Source organism: Lynx canadensis, chromosome D3, assembly GCF_007474595.2.
Source record: "Lynx canadensis isolate LIC74 chromosome D3, mLynCan4.pri.v2, whole genome shotgun sequence".
Taxonomy (NCBI): domain Eukaryota; kingdom Metazoa; phylum Chordata; class Mammalia; order Carnivora; family Felidae; genus Lynx; species Lynx canadensis.
Genome location: NC_044314.2, coordinates 20099851 through 20126494, shown reverse-complemented (window position 1 = coordinate 20126494; position 26644 = coordinate 20099851). Strand labels below are relative to the sequence as shown.

At 36.8% G+C, this 26644-nt stretch overlaps 1 protein-coding gene across 13 annotated transcripts in view; it reads right to left on the bottom strand.

Moving 5' to 3' along the window:
* The window catches only part of TCF4 (transcription factor 4), a 351707-nt gene that overhangs the window by 96390 nt on the left and 228673 nt on the right, over nucleotides 1-26644 (bottom strand). For 10 of the 13 annotated variants that reach the window (XM_030336279.2, XM_030336272.2, XM_030336273.2 and 7 more), the window contains 2 exons: nucleotides 26198-26327; nucleotides 25667-25716 (listed from right to left, as the gene is read on the bottom strand). In XM_030336279.2, the coding sequence (XP_030192139.1) occupies nucleotides 25667-25716; nucleotides 26198-26327 (180 nt within the window). The remainder of the gene's footprint in view (nucleotides 1-25666; nucleotides 25717-26197; nucleotides 26328-26644) is intronic. The other 3 variants (XM_030336277.2, XM_030336289.2, XM_030336274.2) reach the window with 1 other exon arrangement.

The following is a 26644-nucleotide window of genomic DNA, read 5'->3' as shown; positions in this document are numbered from 1 at the left end:
ATGGCCACATTAAAGAACAAGTTCTATACCACTTGAGTGAAGGGCCTTGGATTTTTGTATTCATTCAATCATTTCACAAACAATCGTTTAACGATTCCCAACTTTGTATTGAGTTGTACTGACACATACAACACTCTTCTTGCTCTCAGAGACCTGACCACATGGTTGAGGAGATGGGGCCTGTGCCTTGAATAACATGGAAAGATATGACTAATGACTAATGTTTTCATTGTGAAGCAGGGACAATCACACATATATTCAACAGACAACAAACTGTCACATGGTAAGGAACTGAACTATTCCCTCTCAATCACAGATCTCATTAAATTCTACCTTTTTTTTTCCTGAATAATGACTGTATTATGCAGTTCCTGAAAAGTCCAAATAAACCTAATAAACACACACACACACACACACACACACACACACACACACGACCTTGTACATCACCCAAAATAAGGCAGGTGCTCAATAAATGAGTTGAGTGGATGGAGGAGGAATGAATGATGGTCATTTGAAGGGAGTGTCATTTCCCTCCAGGGTATAACTTGATAGTATGGGAATAACTCCATGTTTCTGTTCAAGTCACTGAACACCTAAACTTTCCTTTTTCTCATACAATACTTGCTTACTTCTACAATGCTGTTCCCTTTTGCCCAGCACAGCTGAATTTAGCTAAACATTATACCCCAAGGAAAATAGTAATAGTCATCAATATATAGTGATTACCTAACATAATGGGAACGAGCATACCTATAAATTAAATAACCACCTTAGGTAAATATCTACCCCATCAAAAATTTTGGTAATAAAACAGTTAACTAATACATGTAGAGTGATATGCAATTTAAAGAACATACCACTGCCTACAGTTAATCTTCATAACCAGTACTCTGCGACAGGTATTATCATTCCTACTTTAAAGATAGAAAATTAAGGCACAAAGAACCTTACGTGACATTTCATAGATCACAAAACTCCTAAGGCAGTGGGATCAGGATGTGAGCAAAGTTCTAAAATCCCAAGGGCTTAAATGTGAGGGTCAGACATAGCTGTCTGAGAATTACAACCTTAACACCTGGTCACGGTGTGATGGTGGCCAAGTCGTATCACAAATCTGGGTTTTAGTTCTCTCATTTTAACACCAGCGCTTCTTTTGAGAAGCGTAGATGAGAGGGCACCTAGTTCAGCATATCATTGACATGTTAGAAATGAGAGGGCTCTTCCTGGTTCCTCCTCTGTTGTTTCCTCTAGACAAGAAGGGTGCCTTACAGAACAGTGGGAAAATGATCTCCACCCAAAACAGACGTAGGTAACACATGCCTACTGAAGTGGAAAAAGATTCGAAATGACAGAACCATGCTATATTCTTCACCATTAAGCAAAGATATCAAATCACAAAGCCTTGTGGATTGCCTGCCACGCTTGACGTGGGAAGCCCGTATGTACACTTAGATACTTGAAAATCTATTTCTGTTGATGCTTTAGGATCAAAATCTATGTCCTCATATTTACACATAAATGAATGGTAAAATTTGTCAAGTCAGGGAAAGGAGGTTATCTAAGCTACCCTTATCCGCTGAAAAAAGAGTTATTACTGAGTTTGATTTATTCAGATGCTGAACAATTGGATTTTTCTGCTCTCTAGTAGAAGTCACTAGAAAGAAGAAATTTAATTCATAAGGTAAAAAATGTTAGTGTTTAGTTAGTGAATGCATATACATGGATTGTTAATTTTAACAAATTTTAATAAATGGTGATCGCTTAGACCTAAGGAGGGGTGGATGTCGAAGATCCACCTCAAACTGCAATGACAAAAATTCTTAGTAGGTACGAGTACACTTTCGTAAAAGATTTAATTATCCAAAGGAGGATACAGACACACAGACACACACACACAGAGTTAAAAATAATTTTTCCTGATATCTGTGACTTGACACAGTCCTGCAATCTAGCAGTGAACACCAACAAACTTCTTGCATGTATATTCTTACATATCTTTGTATTGAGATCTTTCGAATGTAAAATAACTATGTTTTCTTAGTAAGCGAGTAAGCTATTTTTTGTTAATGATTTTCCTCAACTGGAATCCTAATTACCTTAAACTTTTTTTCAAAACACACGTTCATTTGGGGGAAATACTTACCTCAGATAAATATACTTGTCAGACGAATATAAAAATATTTATCTGAAGTAAATCCATATTACATGAAGAACTGAGATAAAGCACAAACCACCTGCATCTTCTCAGTGGCGTAAACTTACTCTCTTGGCAGCATTTACATATTATCAGGTACAATAGTTTTAAGTATTTGTACGGTTCAAATATAGACAAGTTTAGTTTGGAAGATCTTTTTATCACAGAAAGGTATCAAATTATCAGCTGAGACTGTGAAATCTAATTTCTATTTGTGGCTTTATCAGTGACTTTGTATTGTTATCTTGAATTGGATACTTTTATACGGCTTGGGTTCATATGCAGACATCCAAATGGTTTATCACATGATCAAATATTTATTTTCTTCCTGGCTGGTCAGATAGCTTGTAGTCATATTGATTATAATGTAATTCACATTGATTACTAAGGTAAGCAATGTGGGCTATTTTAACCAGACTTTTGTTCCGTAAATATTTGACTTCTACCTTTCTGTGGCAGTATTTCTCTTCAGAAGAAAGAGACGGTTTCTTATTTTGCTTTAAACAGTATTATAAAAGCTCACACAGACATAATATTGTTTTGGTGACAAACAACAGCATGCTAAAAAACGTAAAAACCAAGTTCCCAAATTCTTGTCTCCAGTTAGATCTAGTTAGAGTCATTTCCCCACTCTCTCACACATTTTCTCATTTCTGTGGTGAAGAATACAATGAGTATGCCATTACCCACATGAATATCATATCTATGAAATTCAACAAGCCAAATTTATAAAATGGAATTAGCCTGCAGACTGGGGAACATGTGTGATGTGGTGAAGTGAAATAGTAAGTTGCAAGACCAGAATATATAGATTTTGGGGTTTAATTACAATGGAAACTACATGCTTGACTCCACCTGAAGTTCACTTCTTCCTTCCTCAATTTCACGCAAAGACCCATACTTGCAAAAGTTACACATTTGTTCTACCAAATCTCTGAAATATTAAATAAAATTAGAAAAAAAGATAGCACAAGTGATACTTCTGGCGACTAAAGGAGATGTTTTAGTTAAGGGAATAAAAATCATTAATGCTTCTCATTTGTCTCTAGTACATCAATCTCTTTCCCTTGGGATAAGTGGAATGTTCTTGAAAAAAAAAAAAATTCCTTTACCCTAACCCAGTGTAATCCATAGCCAGTCTCCAAGTTTGATACAAAAACAAACCATTTCTATTTTGGTGCAATGAGGAAGCATCACCCTGGACAATATAAAAACAGAGACGGAGGAAGTTGACTCAGATGGCAGCACTTCCCAGATGAAGAGAGCTATAGCAGGCTTACCACAATCACCTGAAGCAGATGAAATAAGACGCAACTGTTTTTTCCGTCGCATTGATGCACGTGTAAAAATGAATTCCCAAAAAGTTAAAGGGGGGAAATCCTGGGTATGTTTGTTTGTCCGAATGAAGGATTCCATTTGAGAAACTTTTGACAAAATGGACTGATGAAGCAGATTGGAATCCGGGCACAGGATGTACACAATTTTTGAAAATTTGCGAATAAATACTGGGCTTCCCAATGCATTGCTCAATGATCAGAGGGAAATGTGATATCACAATGAAAACCATTTCCATTCTAAATAGAATAATTGTCTAGGGTTTGTCAACCCTCTTTGGGGTGGAAATTCTAACAATTTCCTGAGGTTCTAAACTGTTGATTACATTTAATTGTTTGACATCGTCCAACAAGTAGAACAACGAATTGCTGGGCAGAGAACAAGCAATTTTCAAATACTTTAATGGCTATCCCTGATAAACACGCAAAATAAAAAAGAGTAGGTAAAGAGAATAAAAACAGTAAGTTTTAAAGTGGAAGTGAGTGACCATACAAGAATTAGCATCCTATGCACATCCGTTACTGAAGTGCCTATTTCACGTGCCTGTTTTATAAAGGTTTTGCCCAAAATACCCTCTTGTGTAACTGGAAACCAGCCACTTCGAGCAAGAATTACGGTTATTTCAAAGGGAAAGGAGTAGCAGATTCAAGTTCCCTCAAGGTCAGTCCACAGCCTAAAGCTTAAGTCCATTCCTGACCTAGCTGTTGTGCTCTTTAACTCAGTATGACCTTGAATTTTAGCTACTGAGTTTTAAAAAATAAACGATCTCTTTGTTCTGTTAATCATGAGCACTTAAATATTTCCTCCACATGCAAACACAGAGATGACCATGATGGGACAGGGGAGACAAGTTTTGTACCAACATCTGGTAAGAGAAAAGAGCTTCTGGCAAATCCCATGGGCAAGCCAAAAGACATTTTCAAAGAAGTTTTAAAAGGGAGAAGATGCAATTAAGGACAATTTGGGGCTTCTACTAGATAAAATGGAAATAAACTCATAGGCTCTCCTTGACACAAACAGTATTAAAATTAGAATTGTTTGGCAAAAAATTTGATATTGCTAAATTTTGGCTTCTAACATAGGACAACCATATCAGGAATAGGTGAAGACTTCCCCAAAGTCATATGGCAGTAATAGTCTTATTTCCACTCATTCATCGTTTGGTAAAAACTGATTTAAAAGGATGTCTTCATAATCATAACTAGAATTATTGTTAACAGTGCTAAATTGCCAAATTATGGTGCTTACAAACGAGAAGCATGAATTTGCCTCTGTTTGTTTCCCAAAATGTCAGTCAGCATTTCGCCTTCTTCGAACAAGATTATCAAACGCATGCTGAACCTAAAACGACGTAAATGCTACTTAATAGGAGTCCAAATTCCAAGGGAGTCGACTCTCCCACCCTTACCCCCAGTCGGAGCTTTTCCTTTACTGCAGAATGTGACATGTTCCCTAACATCTGTTCAGAGCCTGCAAGCCATGTTCTTCATGTGGGACCTACTTACTTCATGCTACCATGTGAAAAATGTGTCATGTGCAAGGGAAACTACTCAAGCCATACCCATTTTGTACATGGGCCATGTCCTTGGAACTTGCCAGCAGTGTTGATCTCTGATCAATTTCTCATACTTTTTGAAAAAAAAGTAAAATAGGCACACTTAAAATTACTGTGTGTGTAAGGTTTTCTCAGAGTTAAGCATTTCTGTACTGAGTCATTATTAGCACAATTATTAAACAAGTGTCCATACTTCATGATCAATAACTATTAAACATTGAAAAGTAAATTTAAAAAATTAAATACTCTTTCTTTAATGACTTCCAAAAGAGCTAGTTTCTGATTCTCCAACCACATATTTGGGGATGAGACTTCCATCCCCATCACCTGCTCCCTTGTACTTGTTAGAGAAAGGAGTAGAATGTGGAGGCCAGGAATCAAGTTGGTGGTTTGAGTTCTGGCGTAATTTCTATCTAGCTCTCTAAGCCTGAGTGAGTTCTGGCTTTATCTAAATCTCAGTTTCTTTATAAATAAATACATTGCAAATAAATAACTGTTAAATTGTGATCATGACGGGGTTTTTTCCCAAGTTTGAAATTCTGCGATTGACGGTTTATGAGATACATCTCTGGACAATCGATCTCTGAAAACACAAAGACAGTCAAAAATTGTTTCTGCAGGGGCGCCTGGGTGGCGCAGTCGGTTAAGCGTCCGACTTCAGCCAGGTCACGATCTCGCGGTCCGTGAGTTCGAGCCCCGCGTCGGGCTCTGGGCTGATGGCTCAGAGCCTGGAGCCTGTTTCCGATTCTGTGTCTCCCTCTCTCTCTGCCCCTCCCCCGTTCATGCTCTGTCTCTCTCTGTCCCAAAAATAAATAAACGTTGAAAAAAAAAATTAAAAAAAAATTGTTTCTGCAGTTTAGTAAAAAAAAAGTTCAACTCTAGGGAAAATATACACAGAAGCTGCTAGACAGAAGTTCAGTTGCGATTCTGTGGCCTCTGTCTTAATCTGCCAGATCGGCAACTCTCTGAAACGGAATGACATGAAGTTCTGTAGTCACTTCCAGATAAGGACCATTCTAGATCCCCTGGATTCTCCAACAAAGTTTAATGCCATAAATTGTTGCCAAATACATCATGCACCTACTTTATTGCCCCTAAATAATATACATTTATAAAGAGTAGAGATCAAGATTTAACTTTCTCTGCCCCACCCTCTAACAACATAATACATACCTAATAAGACCTAAATCACGTTTTGCTCTTTGACTGAATGAGGAACAAAAAGGGATTTATTTCCTTCCTTTCCCCAATGACAGAAATCATCAAGTCCAGAATTGTCAAAGACATTATAGTTAGCCCTAAGTTCAATGTGAGAATAAGTCAAGCCTTCATGAAATGGAAAAATGAGCATATCATCAGACAAACATTTCAAATAGAGCTACACTTACTTTTTACTGATAAAACACGGACATACACGTAGTTATGATAAATTGCTCTCCTAAATTTTTAAATTTTCTAATGGTTATTTTTGGTTTCGTGAGTCTGGCCTTTCCCTCACCTGGATCATACACGGCTGAAGATGAGGGACGGACCGAGTTTTATTCATTGGGCTGGCAGAGAGCATATTCATTTACACTTACACTTCACAGAAGGGGGCTTGGAGGAACTCATTTATCTTCCTTTCTTCTGTATAGAGCGGCTATTTTCTCAATGGAATAATTAATGGTGCCAACAATGTGCCAGAGATATAAAAATGGATACATGCCTGCACTGTCACTTTTGAGAAGTGATACCGTTCTGCTGGTTAGTGTATGTGTGATGCACACTCCTGTTTGTTTTCTGTAGTCTTTAATTTTCCTTGGTGAAGCCACCCTACTTATTCAATCTATAGTCTCCTTTCAAAATTCAATTTCATAACATTTTATTAGAGGGACAACAGATTCTCCTATGGCCAAACATTTCCTAACGACGTGGAGGAACATGAAACAAACAAGCAGGTGCTTTCCATGCCATTTCCACGTATTTAACTTTTTCTTTTGTCCTTCCCAAAACATTCCATTTAACTTCATTTTAAGGACTAGAGAAATAAAAACCTTTTTAAAGAGATGTCATTTTGTTTCACTGCTAGCAAAAAATAGGCCGATGACAAAAAACCTCACTGATGATTAGACTAGATTCTGTGGTTGATTTTATCTATTATCTATTATATTGCTATCATGGACTGTGGGATTACATCAATTGTTGGGCTTTTAAGAAGCATAGCCTCTGTATTTATTAGTTCACAAGGTGGATCGTGGTGTTGGGACCCTGTGGAGCATTATAAAGTGAACTTTTGCTTAGGGAATACAGTCACTGATATTGTAGTAGCATTGTATGATGACAGATGGTAGCTACACTTGTGATGAGCACAGCTCATGAGCATATAGAGATGTCAAGTCTCTATCTCTACGTTGTACACCTGAAACTAATGAAGGATTGTGTGTCAACTACGCTAAAAAAAATTTTTTTTTTAATGAGGTCTTGGTTCAACAACTACTTGCAGCCATGTAAATCTTCACAATGGTAGGAATTTGGCCCACTGCTATGTACCTTCCGAGAATACTGGCGCTTAGTAGGTGTGCAATAAATATTTGCTGAATTTTTTTGATACTTAAGCCTTGTGTTGATCCATCGCTGACTGGGGATATGATGATGTAGGATCATCAATCACTTCCTGCAACTTCTGGCTGGAATCAGGGTTCCTTAACCTTTGGAGAGCTATAGACCCCTTTTGGTAATATGACAGAAATTATACTCTCTGTCTCCAGTTACCTCTGTGATACACATACTTGATGTTGCACAGATTTCTAAAAGAAAGGTTATAATATTTTATAAAGACTGGTTTGAAATATACTTGAGATCGGGATAAGCAGAAGCCGTATCTTTTATGAAAGAAGATTAATGCATCAGGTCTCCCTAAAATTTCCTAAGTATATACAAACAATTAATACAGTTTCAATATTCTTTACCAAGGAGAAATTTGGTCTGAATGCATTATGCTAAAATAAGTTAGTTATCAGTTTAGTTGCTTATCACTTAAAAACATTTTTTTTTATGTTTTATTTTTTCAAGAGAGAGAGAAAAAAAAAAACAGGGGGGAGAGGCAGAGGGAGACAGAGACACAGAATCTGAAACAGGGTCCAGGCTCTGAGCTATCAGCACAGAGCCTGACGTGGGGCTCGAACTCACGGACCACAAGATCATGACCTGAGCCGAAGTCCAACGCTTAACTGACTGAGACACCCAGGAGCCCCCGTTTATTCCTTCTTAAAAAAAGTTTCCTAACTTATTGATACCATCACAGAGACCCCTGGTAGCAACGCAATAATTAAGGATCTGTCTGTCTGAGATTCCTATACATTCTCAATTTTCAGATGTTAGTAAGGAAATTGCCAGAATCTTAAATTTGCTATGCAGAGTTGTCTGTAGAGATGCAAATTTCACTTATCTCTTTCTTTATATTCTTTTCTTTCTAAAAAAAAAAAAAATTAAAACTGCTAAGTCATTTTGATTCATACATTACATGAAAATAGACTGTTTTAATACTTGAGATGGCTTGTCTTTATTGTCTATGGCTCTTGCCTCCCACCAAATATGCAAAAATAAAAGAATCCCTCAGCTTACCTCCACAGCTCTCCATATACCTTAATTTTTTTGAATGAAGTACAGGTGCTTTGTTTAAATGTGGTTCAATGACATTTAAAACCAAAAATTTTGCTAAGTGACTACAGTGCTTAACACGTGGGCATTCACGGTTTTAGCACAGTGCGGGTAAACTTGGGCCACACCACCCCTCCTGAGTAATACATTTAATCTGGACTCTGTAATCTCAACTGTGATTATCTATCCTTTGTTGTTTTCAAGGCTGCAAGTTCCCAGCAAAGTTAGAAGGCCAACTGAGCTTGATTTTCCAGCAAATATTGTTTTTGCTCTCCGTTGTTGAGTTGGGAGCACAGCTGTGCAAAGTAGTTTCAATGAACCAAGGGGATGGTCACAGAATCACCAGCTCAAAACTTCACCCTGAGTTCACCAACTGCGGGCTACATGATAATTACATGAACTCCTCCAGACGCACCACCAACTTGCATGACTTTTAAGCTAAATCTGTGTCAAGTATTATTGACTTATGTTGATCTCAGGGGTATTTTTCCCCCTGATTTTACCCAACTTACACAGCAATGAACAGGAACTGAACCTAATTTCATTCTTCATACAGTAACTAGCATGTTATCTGTGTTTCATAAATGAAATGGTAATAGTAGGAACAGCGCCTAAACTGCTACTTTATAGAAGAAACATACTATTATCCTTACAAAAATAACAGCTTTATTGGTAAAAAAAAAAGCATTTTTAATAGTAAAAACAAAACATCCTAAACCATACTCTACATACTTTAAAATGCCCTGAAATAACTTGCATTAATAACATGTTTAAGTCTTATATTCATAATTAAGTCTTCATGCAAATGCACTACCTAGGTATCTGCTGATGAATTATCATAGGAGGAAAGGAACTGCCAACATTTCTAAACAAAATCTCCAATTATACAGTTCCAAGATAATCAAAATGGACTTTAAAGTAGCAAAAACTACGGGCCACAACACCCAGCTTAGAAAAGAAATTCCTTTCAGAAAAAAGGAAATAGCATAACCTCGCAGCTATTTCAAGGAAGTTTTAAATGGAAGAAGCAGATAGTGATTTCACCTTTCTAGAAGTGAGAGCAGATACTTGAAAATAATAATTCAAATATTAAGTGATACTAGTAATTTGAGTTACAAAGTTGAATTAATAAATTACGACTGGGCTAATTTGGGACTAAAATCACTAATTGTTCAAAATAATTCACTTCCTGTTCTAGCAAATATCTTAATCTTGACCTAGAAAAAAGTCACTGCTTAGTAATACCTTTCTTCAGTGGGTGAGAGGCACTTGATTTCCATTGTCAAAGATACCCATTTAAATGGGTAATATCCAAATATATACTGATGAATTATTCAGACCTTACTTTTCAAATGTAAGGGGAAGAGAAACTCGTGCTGTATTTTAAATTTAATTATAAAATCAATCCTCACAAGTTAAAAATAATGTCTTCGAAGCAGGCTGAGGACCAGGTTTGACCATTGAATGCTGTGTGAAGCTCTTGCTAAAACACAAGAACGGAACAAGCACATCCAAGCAGGGAGTGTGCCGGTCACAATTGTGGGACTTACACCCAGGGAAACCTGTCCTTAATTTATCCCGCCGTGTGTAGATTTGGCAAGGGTCTCCAAACATCATTTACATACCATATGCCCTGAATTACCTAGGCACAATGGCTGTGGACAAATAAGATGTTTTGGGTCTGTTTGCTTCCCTGTGTAAGTTTTGCAGCTTTCATTTAATTTCTCTCACTGCTAAATAATTTAATGCTATATTGCCTGTTGCAAAAGAATGTTTTGCTAAATCAATAAATAGTTCATTGTGCTTTGTGATTAGAAGAAAACGACCCTGGGGTAGGTGAGCAGGAGGTATTATTTCTCCTATGTAAGAATCAAAGAAAGGAAAGCAGCTCTTTATGCTTTGGACTCATTTTAACCTTTGTCTCCTTAATAAGCATATAAATGCAAGGCATTCAACAATAGAATAGACAGAAAGCAGATATTTTGGCTTCTATGGAACATGCAAAATTGGTCAGCAAGTTTTCATGTTTAAGAGGGATTCCTGAAAATAGATTCTCTATTTGTTCCTCTCATAATTAAAAGGCTTTATAATTGTCCTGTGCCTTGGTTTCCCTCTTCCCTCAACAATGGTATTAATTCAAACTCAGTAATATTTGTCCGGATTCTCAAGCTAAATTTAAGGTCAGGATGATAAAAATGTATACTTAAACCAAAAAGATCAATTGCCTAAAAAAGGCTTGGAACAGAATTACGTACATATTTTTTGTTGTGTACTATAAATTTGACTGTATAAACTTCCAATTAAAAATGACATTCACACCATCATTTTTGATAGAATTTTGCACAGTAGGAATACTCATTAATGCAGGGTAATACAGTGTGATAAGCAGCTTAGACATCAAAATAGTAAAAAAAAAAAATATGCCAGTTGGTCTACTCTGTACATGAGTAAAATAAAACTTAAAAAAATTAAATACCTGAGGAATTAATTAAAAAGAACACTTACTGGCATACATATTTTTTTAACTCTGTCAAATCAAGAACACCCATTCTCTAGTCAGTTTCTGTAGAGATCTCAGTCCTGGTACCAAAAAAAAAAAAAAAAAGAATCCATTCTATATTTTATGATAAAACATTAAATGCATTACCATATTCAAAATGGAGTAAAACATAATTTAAATAATTTCACTTATCCTATGATTATCCTTCCAAAAACTGTGCATGTGTGCATGTGTATTTATCATTTAATAGGAAGCATTTCAAATATCTGAATTCTTTTCAACATTGGTAAAAGTGAAAGCCCATCAGCTAAGTGTGTGTGCATGGGTCATCTCTTGATCTTTAACTGGAAAATACAACGTGATCACATAATTCTCAACTGTAGGTGAGAGTAAGTGGCAAATGAGGTATGTCCACACACTAGTAGAGAAAGAAGTAAAAGGCAACGCAGTAATTTCAGAATACTATCAAATAATTTGCTTTCTTTAGGGGGCAAGGAAAGAAAGAAGCTACCATTTGAAGACCAGCAACGAAAGGGTTAACAGACATATGCTGTATAATTAGGAGATGCATTAATGATTATGAATAGTAAATGATTTGGTGCAAAGAAAAAATTTTAGTCAAAGGGACATGTACCTATCTTACATGTTTATTAGTAACTGTATATAACTAGAGAATTCTGCTATTAAGAATCTTGCATTATTGGTGTAAATACTTCCAAGGGTACATCAAATTGTAATCTTTCATACGACATCCATCAAACCAGGCTGGAGATTTTGACAAACATTAAACACAGTAAGGAGGCAATTATGTATGCATGATTTAATCTGCAACTAATTAATATGCAAATTTATTCATATGTTAGTTACTAAATTAAAAATGCAAAGAAGCCCTTATGGTGATTCTCGAAATTTTGCACAAACAGAACATTTAAAATGTAAGAAAAATGAAGTTTTTTAGAAACCTATAACACACTTTTAGTGTCTCCAGAACCTGTTGCATTAAGAAGACTCAAAAATATGTGTTTAAATACTAGATAATAATTTAAAAGGTGTGCTAATTTTATGTGAGAATGTGGGAACAGAAAGGTTAATCAGAATTCTCTCGAACTCTTAAGAGATACACTCTAATTACCAGACAAATGGTATTCTATTTCTAAGCTTCCTTCCCTGCTTTTAGGGTTGTCAGAAGTTGGTCATCTTACTGATACCCTGCACAAACGGTTAGGGGAATAAATAGTATTTGAAAGCAACTAGAGATATTGAAAATTCTGGGGTAACTTTGAGACCATTTGGTGCTCACTACACATACAATTCACTCCTCAAGATGGCAACTCGCTCTTTTTGCCTTTGGGGAACAGCTCTTTGCAAACAGAGAAATGGGAGGAAATTCTAGAGGGAGGCTAGAAATTCTCCCAAACTCTCTTCCAAACGAATCTTCAAAGAAAATAATTCGACTAACACAAGAGCAACAACCTCCCCAAAAAGCAGAAGGTAATTTCATCCGAATTCAATGTGGCTATTTTAGCCCTGCATTTTCCAGACAGCCCAAAACTGATTTGAATCTTTGATGGGAGACGAGGGATGTGCGGTAGTGATCATTTTAAAAATATCTTTGGGTGTCTGCATACAAGGGAGTATCCAGTCAAGTGCATATATTATCCTTTGGCTCCGCTGCCTTCTGCAAGAGTCTGATTTCCCTAAGACTTCCTGGAGATCAGCAGTGAGGTTCTGTGTGGATCACCTCTCATCTGATTACCTTCCTCATCCGAAGTCCAGCGGCCCTGTATACAGTTCCGGGAGCTGGCGCTTGGAACACTTGTACTGGCCTCAAGAAATCAACGCAACTCAACTGTGTGAGGAAGCACCGCGACAGCGTCTACGGCTCTTCCCAGGGCACTGAACTCTTACCCACGTTAAAAAAAAAAAAAAAAAAAAGAAAGGAAGAAAGAAAGAAAGAAAGAAAGAAAGAAAGAAAGAAAGAAAGAAAGAGAAAAGAAAAGAAAATCACCATCAGTCTCCTTGCTGCCAAGTGACACACAAAAAGGAAGTTAACCATTGGCTGTTACTTGCATTCACAGTCTGACTCTGATCTCCCAGCTTCCCTTAGCCCAATCTGATGCCAAGCGGACTACAGCTTGCCCATTTCATTTCGACCACGGCAGCCAAAAAAAGCACTGCCCCACCGTGCAACGACAAGCAGTCTGTTTTGATATTAGTACCTCAGTATGTGATATGAGAGAGTCAGATGTCCCCAAACTATGTGCCCTCCCCTGAGGGACTCTGTCCTGGCCTTCCTTGGCCAGAGGGATGGGGAGCGTGCCACAAATCCTTAGCTTTGAAAGCACAAGGGAAGGAAACACACCATCCGCAGGGCTCAGACAGAAATGGCGAGGAGGAGGAGAGACTCTTATGGGGAGAGGATTCGTGCCCTCCAATTCAGCACTCGCGCCTAACTGGAAATATTAACTCATATTCTATTCACTCCCTGCCAGCCAGCATACATGAGCACAAACTGAATTACATAAGAAAAGGAGTCTTTTTCTTATGTAATTAAATCTTAGCAGCCGCTAGTAAGTAAACATCAGATTTTCTTTTCCTTTTTTTTTTTTTCATGAAAGAGAGGAATATTTGGGGTTCAGAAGAATGGGATTTTTTCCTTGATTCCCAGACAGAGAGGAAGATGGTGGTAAAATCCTACTCGCCTCCCTGTTCTCCGAAACATTCTGATTTCTTTGCTGAGTGTATAGAATCAAACTCTAACCTGGTTTAACCTTTCCATGTGCCCTGGACCGTTTCCGTTCCCTCCAGCATTAACATATCATTCTTTTTATGATTCCAATGAGGCATCATCAGGTGTGGATCTCAATTTCTGGGCATTTTAGGAATCTGAGAGCAACCCAGGCAGCTTTAATTTTTACAGGTGACTCAATTTTTGTTGTGACCAGAACTGAACATAAAGCTTTTAAAAGCTTAAATGTACACATTTATGCATTCATTACACAGTGTTAAATCTAATTTGTTCTTTTTACTGTCACAGGAAGCACATGTTTAAAGCAATCTGTTTCCTCATGTGAATGCTTTCCTGTCTGTTTAAAAAAAATTGCGACACACTTTACCCTGAGTAACCAAGAGGTGATCATAAATATCCCTAAATAGCATTAAACAGATATGAAAGACATTAACACTTTCAGAATGCCAAAGTAGTATTAAAAAAAAATTCTAACAGATGCTCCTAGGTCAAAAAGTGAAATGTGTGTTTCCTGAAAAAACACTCTCATCAGAATCATAAATGAACTGTGAGTGGAGAAGTGAGGTGTTGTTGAGCAAACGAGGATCCTTTTGGTGAGGAACACAGCAATCCACTGCCAACGTGTACTTGCCATAAAAAAGCCAAATTGAAATGGAAGTCTGATGAAAACCAATATCCTTTGTAATCCACAAGGTGGCAATGATTACGAATGAGGGGTGGCTCCATCGGATCGATCCGGTTTCCCAGAGAAAGAGTCTGTCTCTGTGAACCGAAGCGTCCGTCCCCGTTCCGGGACGCGAGGAAGAGGTCCGGCCAGAAGGACCTTTCCCGAGGAGTCTGATGTGCTGCCTGGTTTTTCTGTAAATGAAAATTGGCTGGGAAGAATCATTCGTGGTGGAAGGTGGAGACCATGCTCTCTTTGCCCCACCCTCTTTGGCAGATGTTTTTTTCTTGAAATTCAAGAGTTCACTAATCAGCCCTTGTAAAAAACCGTTCTAAGGTTCCCTTAGCTGACACGCAAAAACAAATTTTCTTTTATGAATTCAGCAACGGCACTGAGAAAAAAAACACATGACAATGTGGCAAAGGCCAGAATCCAGCAATTCTTTGACTTTACCCTAAAACATCTGTACAAATAGTCCTGTTGAATGTTAGAAATTTACCTCAACAGTCCTAATCAAATCAAACTCTGTTTTACTTTAGAAGAGAAACAAAGTGCCACACAGTCCCACCTGCTCAACACATCTTCGTCTTGCCAGATGAAGTAAAAACCCTAGGCCTACCCTGCTCCTTGACCTGCTTCTGGCCAATTACAGAGTAAGACTGATAGAAGATGAAAGAAAAAGCCTGTATCTCCTTGTCGCTTAGAGGCAGGGCTGACTTCGGCATAAACAAATTACTGGCAGAGGGAATCATATTATGAGGAGCTCTGTCATCTTGGCCTGATGTCCCATTTCAAAAGAAAAAAAGACGGAGTACATACTTCCAAGGCAAACTTTGCAGAGCCTAAGTCGAATGATTCAAACAGCTGACTAGGTGTCTCGGCCTGATAGAGACACTACTGCGAGGAACGAAGACCTACAGAAAGTGCTTGCGGTATTTCAACGTTTCAGACAAGGCAAGCGACCTCCATTAGGTAGAATTCTTCTACATGCAGTTGAGACCCTGGTCTTAGTTTCTGCTCTGTACCCAACTACTCCAGTAAACTACAGGTGAAGTTTTTCTCAAGTGCCCAAAGAAAGGTATTTACCTTCTTGCTGATGCTAACATTGAGGGGGTTTATTACTGTCCTTAGAAGTTATCATTTCTTAGATGTTTACAATGTGTCAGGATTATGCAGAGCACATTATATATGTTTTGTCCTTTATTTATTTATCACAATATCCTTGGGAGGTATGTATATTTTGCCCATTTTTCAGAAAATAATTCAAGGATACTACATCATGTGCCCAAGGCCACGTAGCTAGTAAGTGGCACAGCCAACTAAAAACCCAGATGATCAGATTCCATGCTCTTAACCACTAGATCATCCTGTCTCTGTTACAGAAATGCTATGCTGAATGGTCTAGACTTTCTAAGGGATCTGGCTGAGCAGAAGCTGTGCGTAAAAACCAGTGTACCACTTAGAGGTACTGAGGGTCATCCTACAGTGAGATGAACATTCTGAATACTTAATTTATTCCAGGTTGGCAAATACTTGCTAAGTAAACAACAATCAGATTGTAGAGATTTTTGTTCTACCAAATACTCTGAATAGCCAGGGGGAGCACGGCATCATGATTAAGGACACAGAAACCTGGCAGACAGACTTCCCAGGTCTCAACCCCAGCTCTGCCATTTATTAGCTGTGTGACCTCAGGCATGTGTCATCACCCCTCTGTGTCTCTGTTTGTTTAGCCATGAATAAAGAGTAGGACATCCCATCTCATAGGATTTTGTAGGAGTAAGTGATTCATTAGATGCAAAGTACTCAGTTCCTGGCACAGAATAAATACTATGTTCAGGTTTGTTATTGTTATTAGTATATCAACATCATCTCATGAAGAAGGTGCTATTTATACCTCCTTTGTAGACTATGAAATAGATGTGTGACCCAACTAGGGCCACTATGTGAGGAAATAGAGGATACCACACATTTAATTAGAGAGATCTCTTTAATTCTAGTGCAGCGTTATTTCCATCCCACCACACCACTTTTATTACCATAGTCATTCATTGGAAATATATTTGAAAGAAACATGCAGGGCAGTGAATTTAGCCTGTATGGGACAAAAAAAAAAAAAAGATGTATGTGCAAAAGATCCTTACCCATTTCAAGGTGAGTAAGGGGACTCAGCATCTCTAAAATAAGCCTAAAGGACAAGAGGTCCCTGTGTTTCACTGAGTGTGTTATTTGGGTCTTTGAATGCACAACCTTCTCAAAAGGCCAGACTTTATGCTCTTTAAAATGTAAGGCCATCCCCACCAACTGGGGATGTAAGTGATGCAACACTGAGAACTTCCTTAAACAGGAAGGACCTTAGCTGTGAAGCTTCACGATTTAAATAAAGGGTACACAGAAGAGGAGGAAACGCACAATGTCATTTGGTGTGTCTGGTTTTTAGGTTAGCTGAACAATATGCTTTGAATAAGTATAAATGAAGAAAGAAATGAATGAATGAATGAAAACTTCTGAAAATGCTGTCTTCCCCTCCCACCTGGATGCTCCCAGTTTGTCATGATGGAGTTCCACTTAACAGATAGGTTGTTGGTGTAATTTATTAAAGGGAAAACAAAATAGCATGGTTTATAGAATAACGACTTACTGGGATTTGAATTTCAGAATTCCAGCTGTATCTGCCCATAATAAAAATGCCTAATTCCATTTTCTCTTGCCCATCCCTATCAATTAAACTCCAGATGATATGTGTGGCGATGCGCTGTATACATCTAAAAATAAAATTCCTATCAAGGCACTATATGAGGAACCCACAGGTTCTGGTAATAAAATTTCACTCGTGAAGCAGATGCCTTAGTATCATCAAATGGCAGAATTTGTACCTTTTTATTATATAACAATACGTTCAAACAGTACACTAGTTACAGAAACAGATTCATTTTCTATTTAGCTTAATGGCTTAAAAATTTCAAACTGAATCAACAGGTCTTAATTGCCAGGCCAAGAACATTCTTTTGAAACTTCAGCTTCAGTAGTTTGGAGAAATGAGTTGACTACCACTGTACCCTTAGACAAATTTTATTTTTTATCTCATCTGCTAACATCTCAAGTTATTAGACTTTGCTACAATAAAACCCCAGTTTTCATACTCTGCTTATTATTGAATTATTTTGTACTTCAAGTTTGTTTCATAATGAGCAAGCCAGAAAATATTATTGTACCCTAGGTTAACACACCTGAGCACCTGTGAAACGAGTGAATTCCCCAAACGGGGTTACTCGCAAACGTTAACGCTAAGAATCAGCGACCCTACTTGAAACTGCTTTCTCGTGGCAGCTAATGATATAATGATAGACTTTGCCAATCGGTAGAATGAAAGCCATTACAATATTATTATAAGTATAATCCAGGAGGCATATTTAGAATGATATAGGCTGGGGATGATGAAGCTGCTGCAGACAGGCGCTCTTTCTCGGATGATATCAAAGTAATTGCTCCAAAATGGCATTTTCTCCAGGAAAAAAAAAAAATCCCTAGATGGTAACAGCAAGTGGTAACAGTGACAGTTTTTGTATGTGTGTGAGGAATATACCACAGGGGTCATTTTTTGAGAACACTAAGCCTTTCTAATAGGAGTCCATGTTTCACAAAGGAAATGCCTTTTAATCACTATCGTTGAAAACACTGCTGATGCACAGCGGCAACACCAAGACATTTCTTTACACTTTGCTACCAAGGGGCTTCACTAAGAAATGCCCCTATTATTCTGTTCCACTGAATACTCCAAATAAATTTAGTGGCATTTAATACACGCACAGGTCCTCTTCTGATTACTCTAGAAGGAATCACTTATGTATCAAGTTTCAACCTCAGGAGCGTATTTATGATTAATTCCGCAGATGACAAAGTTAGACTAGACAGATAATAGGGGCTGTCGCTAAGCGACTTAAATAAAATTCTTAAAATGTTCTTTTCAAAAATGAATTTGCACATTCCTTCAGAATTGAAATCTGTACTTCTCACTGAAACTCACATCCTTTTGTCAACCTTGAAATTCTACAAAATGCAGACTCTTCTGCACTACCTTAATTTCTCTGAAGAGGGAGTATAAGCTCAAGCAAAGCATAAAATTCAAAGAGCTAAGCACCTACACAACAGCTGCAACCACCGGGGGAAAAAAAAGAAAAAGAAAGAAAGAAAAAAAAAAAAGAAGTCGGTATCATTCACATGCTACTGTTTTGAGATAAAATAATTGAGTATTTAAAACTACAAATTTCGCACCGCATTTTACAAAAGCTCTTATTCCTTTAAAATGAGCACAGCCCTGTACACAAATACACCCTGGGACAGTGAAGATCAAGCCTGAGAATCTCATGCTATTGCTTTGAAATGTGACTTTATGTTCAGTTTAAGAATTCAGTGCAATTTATTTAAAAAACAAAACAAAGCAAGTGTCTGTCAACAGCCTGACAGAATTTAATCTGCCTTAAGAAAATACAACTTTGCTATTTTTGAAGAGACTCTTCATTCCTTTTAGGATTATTGCTACATATTCTGAGAGGATCTTACTTAGCCCTCCAAGTTTTATCTGACTTTGATTTATGACTTTCAAACAAAAACTTCAGAATTGTTTGAAATCAGGAAAACACGCCTTGAAAACACAGAAATTATCAGTGACTGGGGGAAAAAAATGAGAAAATTCCACCATTAGACAATAAAATGAACAGTTCAGTCAATGAAATGGAAAAAGTTTAAAAAAATGGTCTCCAACCAAATATTAAGCCAAGCATTTATATTATTCCACAAACACAAAATAAATTCACAGTCAAGCCACACACTGTGAAACAAGTTTTTATAATTTCAAAATGCATGCAGGCCTGTTACAATTCTCTTTAGGTAAAGCAGCCTTCCGGCAGCTTCTTCGATTTCTTAATAATTAAACCAGTCAGACAGAGTCCAAGACTTCGCACGAAAATATACTCTTCAGTGAAAGTGATAAAATAGGTTCCAAATAACAGTTTCCTGAAATGCATTTCTCCTTTCTCAACGAATGAGACCAGTTTTACACTAAATGCTATTGTTACAGTTGTGGAAACCTTAACAAAAGTCCTGATAAGTCTCAGCAGGTGAAATTCTGAAAACTTGGTTTAAAATAAAAATACACATGGGGTGGGGGGAATATATATCATGCACACCACCTTAGAAGAGCTTGCTCAGTAGAACAATCAGACAAAAGGGGCCAGGCAGGCATCTCTACTGAGGAGGAATCTAGGTGGTTTCTTCTCAATTGAGTGTTTGACACATAAATCCTTTTCGTGGTAAAGATAATCCCTAAAGAGCTCACAAATATGCAAACCTTTCCTCTAGAGTTAACTTTTGTGTTTTTCTTCTCCCTTACATTTCTTCCCACTTTATATTTAAAATACACATACCAGAAGTCATCTTTTTAAGGGGAGCAGGAGTAGGTTTCCTAGCAGAGAGGATGATGGAAGAGAGATCTCATTATTCCAAAATTCCAAACAAAAATACAGAAATCTTATAGCAAACTCCTGAGAGACTGGAATGCCTAATGGTACATATGTTGTAAATGTGTGTGAATTTCATATGCCTTTTGAAATATTCTTAATAGAGTAAGAGCCTCCAATAAAAACTTAAATATAGAGATTCTCCTATGTTTCATAAGCAGCAATTCACAAAAAGCATAACCTCCATAGCCTCTAACTGCAAACTGCAATGCAGAGGATAGGATTAGTTTTCAAAGAAAGAATGTATATGCTGAACTTCTGAAGCTTCTGGTTTAGTAAATTCAGTATTAACTGCACAAAAATATACGCTCTCTGTGACGAATATTTTCTCAACCTTCAAGGTGTTCCCTGGCGTCAGGTTACATATTCTGTGTAAATTGTGTGAATAATACTTCCGTCCTACTGGGGATGATTTAATTGCATTATACTTCATCTTTTTTCTGTCTATACATTTTTATAACTAGTAAACATAAGTTTAATATCCAAACTTCATATTTCAATATTTTTAATTGGAGAATGGGCACCCTAAGTTTAAAGTTAACTATTACGAGTTAACCAAATATTGTAATGTAAACACCTATAGTTATACTTTTCACAAAGGATCTACCTCTCCAAGAATGAACCTTGATGAGGCCCCTCCTTTTATACATTATCACATAATTGGTTACTCTAGAATTTCCTACAAAGGAAGGAGTCCAGGTCGCTGACACTTAGTTCATTTTAAAATTAATATATATTTTATTTTAATGTAAGTTGCATTATCACTCAAGTCAAAATTTTGCTGACATGTAATAGCATCACTGTGATATATGATCATTTTCAAAGTGATGGGGGAAATTATATATTTTAAGTACTGACTTTTCAAACATATGATTTCTGAGCCTCTAAGAAGGAAATAAACAATTACCAACTTCTCTTTTAAATTTTGATTTCCTCAAGCATTTGAGAAAAAACATTTCCTTCCTAAAAATTTTTTAAGGTATGAACTCAAGATCATTTTTGCTACCTTCACATATGAAGGTTTTTTATATAATGTAAAACACACGGATCACTTAAGGCCATCGGCATTATCCAACTTTCCCTGATATTTTCCTAACAATCTCTCCTGTAAAAACAAAAACAAAAACAAAAACAAAAACAAAAAACAAAAACCAAAAACCAAAAAACCAAAAAACAAAAACTCATTTAAACATTAAGATTTTATGTTCTTTAAGAATCCTTCTTTAAGAAAACTGGTAAACCTGGTATCTCATATACATTGAAGTTGTGTTTTTCAAGTCCATCTAAAGATTAACTCATCTCTAAAATTTTCTGGGAGTGCCCAAATCTTATTTTAGAAGTGTTACTATTGTAGAGATTGTTGTCCTTAGGATTCATGTGTCCAGAATTATTCCTGATCACTTAATACAAACTTTGACAGATCTTCCTGATTTAGAAAACAACACACAAAGAAAAAAAAAGTAAATTTAACATAAAAAATAGACTTTACTGAAAAGTTCAGTTTGGAAAAATCACTGGTGATAAGACAGGTCATAAACTATTTCTAAAGATAAAACTTCTTATTTCTAGAGAAATCTGAAGTTCCAGGGATTCCAACTGGGGAAGACAGTGACACTGTCATTAAAGTTTTAAAGCTCGATTGGAATTGAAGACAAATTTTCATCAACATTCCAAGTAGAATGGTTGCAGTTGTTAACAGTTTCTGGTTAAATGTATATCATTTCATGCATTCAATTATAAGAAGAGGGCAGTTTTATGTGTTTCCATATTGGTGGACACAATAAAGTCTCTAAAAGACCATGTCTTTGAGTTTTTTATGTGTGTTTGGAAAAAATATTTTAGAATGACATAAGGTGAAAATTTTTTGCTTTCTAGATTTTAATGCTTCCATGTAAATTTCTAAGAATTATGGATCATTGTCCCCCCAAAATGTGATTGAATGGGTATATTTCTCTCTGTATGAATTCACGATTCAATAGGTGTGACTATTAGGCTATACAAAGATAGAAACTATGATGGAAGAGCAGTAAAATCGAAAAATATCAAGTTTAAGATATACGATTTAAAAAAGGAAACCAAAATGTAGAAATCAAACAAGAAGTTCATGTGCAGATCCAAGAAATCAGAGAGTGGTGAAATAAATTCTGGCATCAACAAAAAATAAAGCTTTATTATAAAACTCTCATCAAAAGATGAGGGTTACAAGAAATTGGTAGGTGCCTGAAAAGAAGAACGTACCACCCATCGGAACAGAGAACACAAAAATGTTCTGCAGTACTCAGCAGGGCTCTTGTGGGCAATTAGTTGTCATTTCACACAGCCTTGCCTTTAAAGAAACATCACCCTAGCCCTAAGTACAGGCCTCTGTGGTCCAGAGGGACAGAATTCCTTCCCTCCATTGCGCCTGTGCAAGGCGACCCCTCAGGATGGTTCTTCCGCCATCCTATCACTGTCATGCTTCTTCAGTGACTTGAGGTCTCTAGATGCAGTGCACAGCCCAAACACATTCAAGGATCCTGCCAGATCCATGGCGTGATGTTGGGCCAGGCTTATGTTTCCTCTCTCCCACAGATGCTGCAGTATTTTCAAAAACAGGGCCAGACAAGCCTTGCTCTCATTTCCTGTGAAGATCCAGCCTAATGGCGACAAAAGAGGTCCAGCCTCTGTACTCTAGTAAGGTCATAAATAATATCTCATCACAGATGTTACAGTTTAAATTTTCTTTCTTTTATATCAAGGAGGAGAAAGGGCCCATTTCAAAAAGAAAAAAAAAGTGAGTTCACACCACAGATTGTGACAGATTTATTACTATTTATCACGGTAAATATGTATTGAAGAAAACATATAAATGTCTTTAGCTAGTCATAATCACTTGAAAAGAAACCTTTTACTATCCCCAGTTTCTTATTATTTGTAAGAAAACTTATTCATACATACCGAAGCAAGTTTTAGAAATATCTTACCAGGTATATATTAATTTGAGCTTAAAAAAAAGAAAAAAAACATGGCAGAGGTCTAAAAATACCGGAGCAAACGTGTTACAGTGACTATTGCGGACCATCTCTTTAGATCAAATTAAAATATATATTTCGTGCAGTGGGAAGGCACATGGATCTTGTTATAAGTAATAAGCAATCCAATGCATGCAACGAAGCTAATATAAACTAAGTCACATTATTGCTATTAAAACAGAGCAGAGATTTTTTTTAAAGTAATGACAATAAATAGATGATTGGATTCTGAAATCGACCAAACTTAGTTACTCTTCTTGCTTGAAAAAAGAAAAGTCAAAAAAGATAACAAGGATAAAATATCCATTTCGACTGAATTTTCCTCCTTGTCTTTAAAAAAACAGGCTCTACTTATGAGAATGTTCCTTAAGGACCATTAAAACATTTAGCCAAGATAAATTCTCTAAGAAGAGTAAACCTTAAACTGACCATCAAAAGCCAAAAATTAAATAATACAAACTAAATTTCCAATTCTAGATCTACTGCGAAGAAAGGAAAGATACCTTTTTATTTCTCAACATGGACAACATATCAAAAACACACAAACTGTCAAAATGGCAAAGAAAAACTGTATCCGTGAAATTTTCTATAGTGGCCCAGTTAACTCTAGGAAAATACTTCAAAAACTTACAGTGAAGTAGGAGAGATTATTATTGACAATGATTAAGCAGACAGATAATATCTAAGGCCACACCAAAACACTCCTTAGAAATTGGGTAGATTTCTGCATAATTTTAGCACTGGAAAAAACAAAGTTTGTTTGGCTATGAGGCATAAATAAGGTTCTATAGCTTCAAGTTTTACATGGCTTTAACAGCACGCAACTATTCCATCATTTCAGGACATCTGAAGGTCCACTTATTGTATTCAATACTGTCCGTATTAGGTGCAGGCATGTTTTAAATGTCAACAGCTGTGAAGACTGTATCATTTGAGGTTGTCATAAAAGCTATTAAAAGCTAAAGTTTTATCTACATTAAATCCACCACCAACTTCAAGCTTAAAATATGCTTAGAAAAACCTGAAGGGATATTGGTCAGTTTTAATACAGCACAGAAATTTAAAGAATAAACCACTCAGTACATTGTTAAGTGACTTATTGGTAGTCCAAAGTGACTATTTTATACACAATTGGCAGTTTTATTTACACAATATTTTTCTGTATTTATGGATAATTTTGTGATGCTTCTTCAACATCGCCAAGTCTATGATAATCAGCATACAAAATTTGTGTTTTTTTCCTGATAAGACTCACTCTGATATATTCACTTAATAAATTTTTTGGATGAGCTGAACTGAAAGCAAGTCAAATACACAGGTGTTTGGGTTAATCTAATCTTAGCACATTTGCAAAACCTATTATTCTCCTAATTTCTTAAAAATGAAGTAAAACTAATATGCGAGCATCAATTGGTAATATATTTTCAGAAACCCGAATACCATTTTATTTTAGAGGAGAAGAACTTGCAATGAGGCTTATGAGCATTCTTTTCAAAGAATACTAGTGCCCTACAGAACACAGAATTAAATTAAATTAAATCAAAACTATGTATCTCTGTCTCTCTGTCTCTCTCTCTCTATATATATGTATATATGTATATATATGTGTGTATATATATATATATATATATATACATATATATTTACAGGAAGGAAAGAAGAAAGGAAAAAAGAAGAAGGGAAGGAGGAAACAAGAAGGGGGGAGACTCATATTCTTGTTCTATGTAAGGAGGAAATTACTCAAAGCAATTTGCCTACTTACTTAGGCAAAGACTGGTTTTAAAGAAAATTAAATAAAATCATGTAGGAACTCAGATATGAAAATATACATAAGAATTGAAAATAAGATATCGCATTTAGTTGGGATCACAACCAACTTTTGCTACGCTGGAGCCTGGAGGGACCTCACCAACGCCTGAGTATAGCTCCAGGTAGTAAAAAGACCCAGAATGCTCTTGGTTACAGCTGGATTCTTCTAGTTGTCACCTGGTATTCCAGACACAAATGGCTACTGATGCAGCTACCTTTGCAGCATTTATTCAGTAACCTCTCTAGAAAATAGAGACATTCTCTCTGCACTCTGGGCTGAAACCCATGTAAATTTTTCCTAAATCCTCTCCACAAATCTCCTTTCGCATGCAAATCCATAAATCATCATAATACCGACAAAGAATTTAACCAACACATGAAACTAATACTCATTCTCTTGAAAGCCCTGTACAGGTAAAACTCCTCGAACTTCAGGCACCTTTTCAAGGCTCTCTTCAGAGCTTAAACTGCTGAATATCAACACAACCACCCAGTCTTCCAGGATACACAATTAATCACTCCAACGTGGGTCAGGTGGCTGGACGTGCAGGTCATTCCTACCTCATCCCCAGGCTAGATAAACACGCTGCTCTGGCGCATGGAACCTCATTTGCTCCTATCTCCCTTGCATCAATACAAAACAGAACAAAATAAAACAATATACAAAGCAGAAACAAGCAGTACTTACTGAAGATGGCAAACCTGGAGGAACTTTTCGAACTTTCTTTGTCTGCACCTCTGAAAGAAAATGAAGAGGCTGTGAGGTCCCCGAATGCCTATTTCCCTAACTAAAACAGATTAAACCACGAAGCCATTTAGATTAGACCAGATTTTCTTAAATCATTACCTTAGCAAAATGTCAGTACTGCTATCATATTTTATTCTGGCAGAAATCGAATTCTGCCTTTTTCATAAAAATCAAGATATTTAACTTTTTTTAAGCTTTGATTTTTTTTTTTAAGTTTCCTTATATGGGCAGCCAAGAGAAAACAAGAAATAAGCATACACCAAAATAGTTCTCTTGCTACTAGAAGTTGTTAACATACCCATCCAATGTACTACTGGGGAGGGGTGGTCACGAGCCTGACATTTGAGCAAAATTTTATGGTTTTGGGGGGTGGGGTGAGAATAGGGTGAGAAGGATGGCATCAAAAAAGAGAGGAAGAAAGAAAAAGACTACTACTAATCACTCAGGCATTCAAACAGAGGAATACCTTACCCAGGGCACTACTGTGAAGAGGCCTCCTTCGGGGGTTATTGCTAGAATACTGATAATACTGGGAACCAGGTTTGGTGGGCGACAGGGTTCCTGGGTTGCCCATATCCATGTCACCTCCAAGGAGACTCTGCTAAAAGGTTCAAAAGGGAAAACAAACATAGAAGGTTAGTTTTTCACATTCACCACCCCCCAACTGATTGTTAGTACTTAAACCACGGCAATAAAGAAAACAGCATCTGCCGAGCTGCAACAATTAAAACACAACCAAACAAAAAGAAAAAGAAAAGCAGTCTAAGAAGCTAGCACGAAGTTTGTGATTTTTCAAATTCTTTGCTTTTGAGAGGAAGATAGAAGGTGATTCTCTTGAAACAGTACTTTCATCCTAAGACGACTCACATTTTGATTGTTTAAGAAGAGGGCGTTTGTGTAAGAGTCATGTTTTCTTCA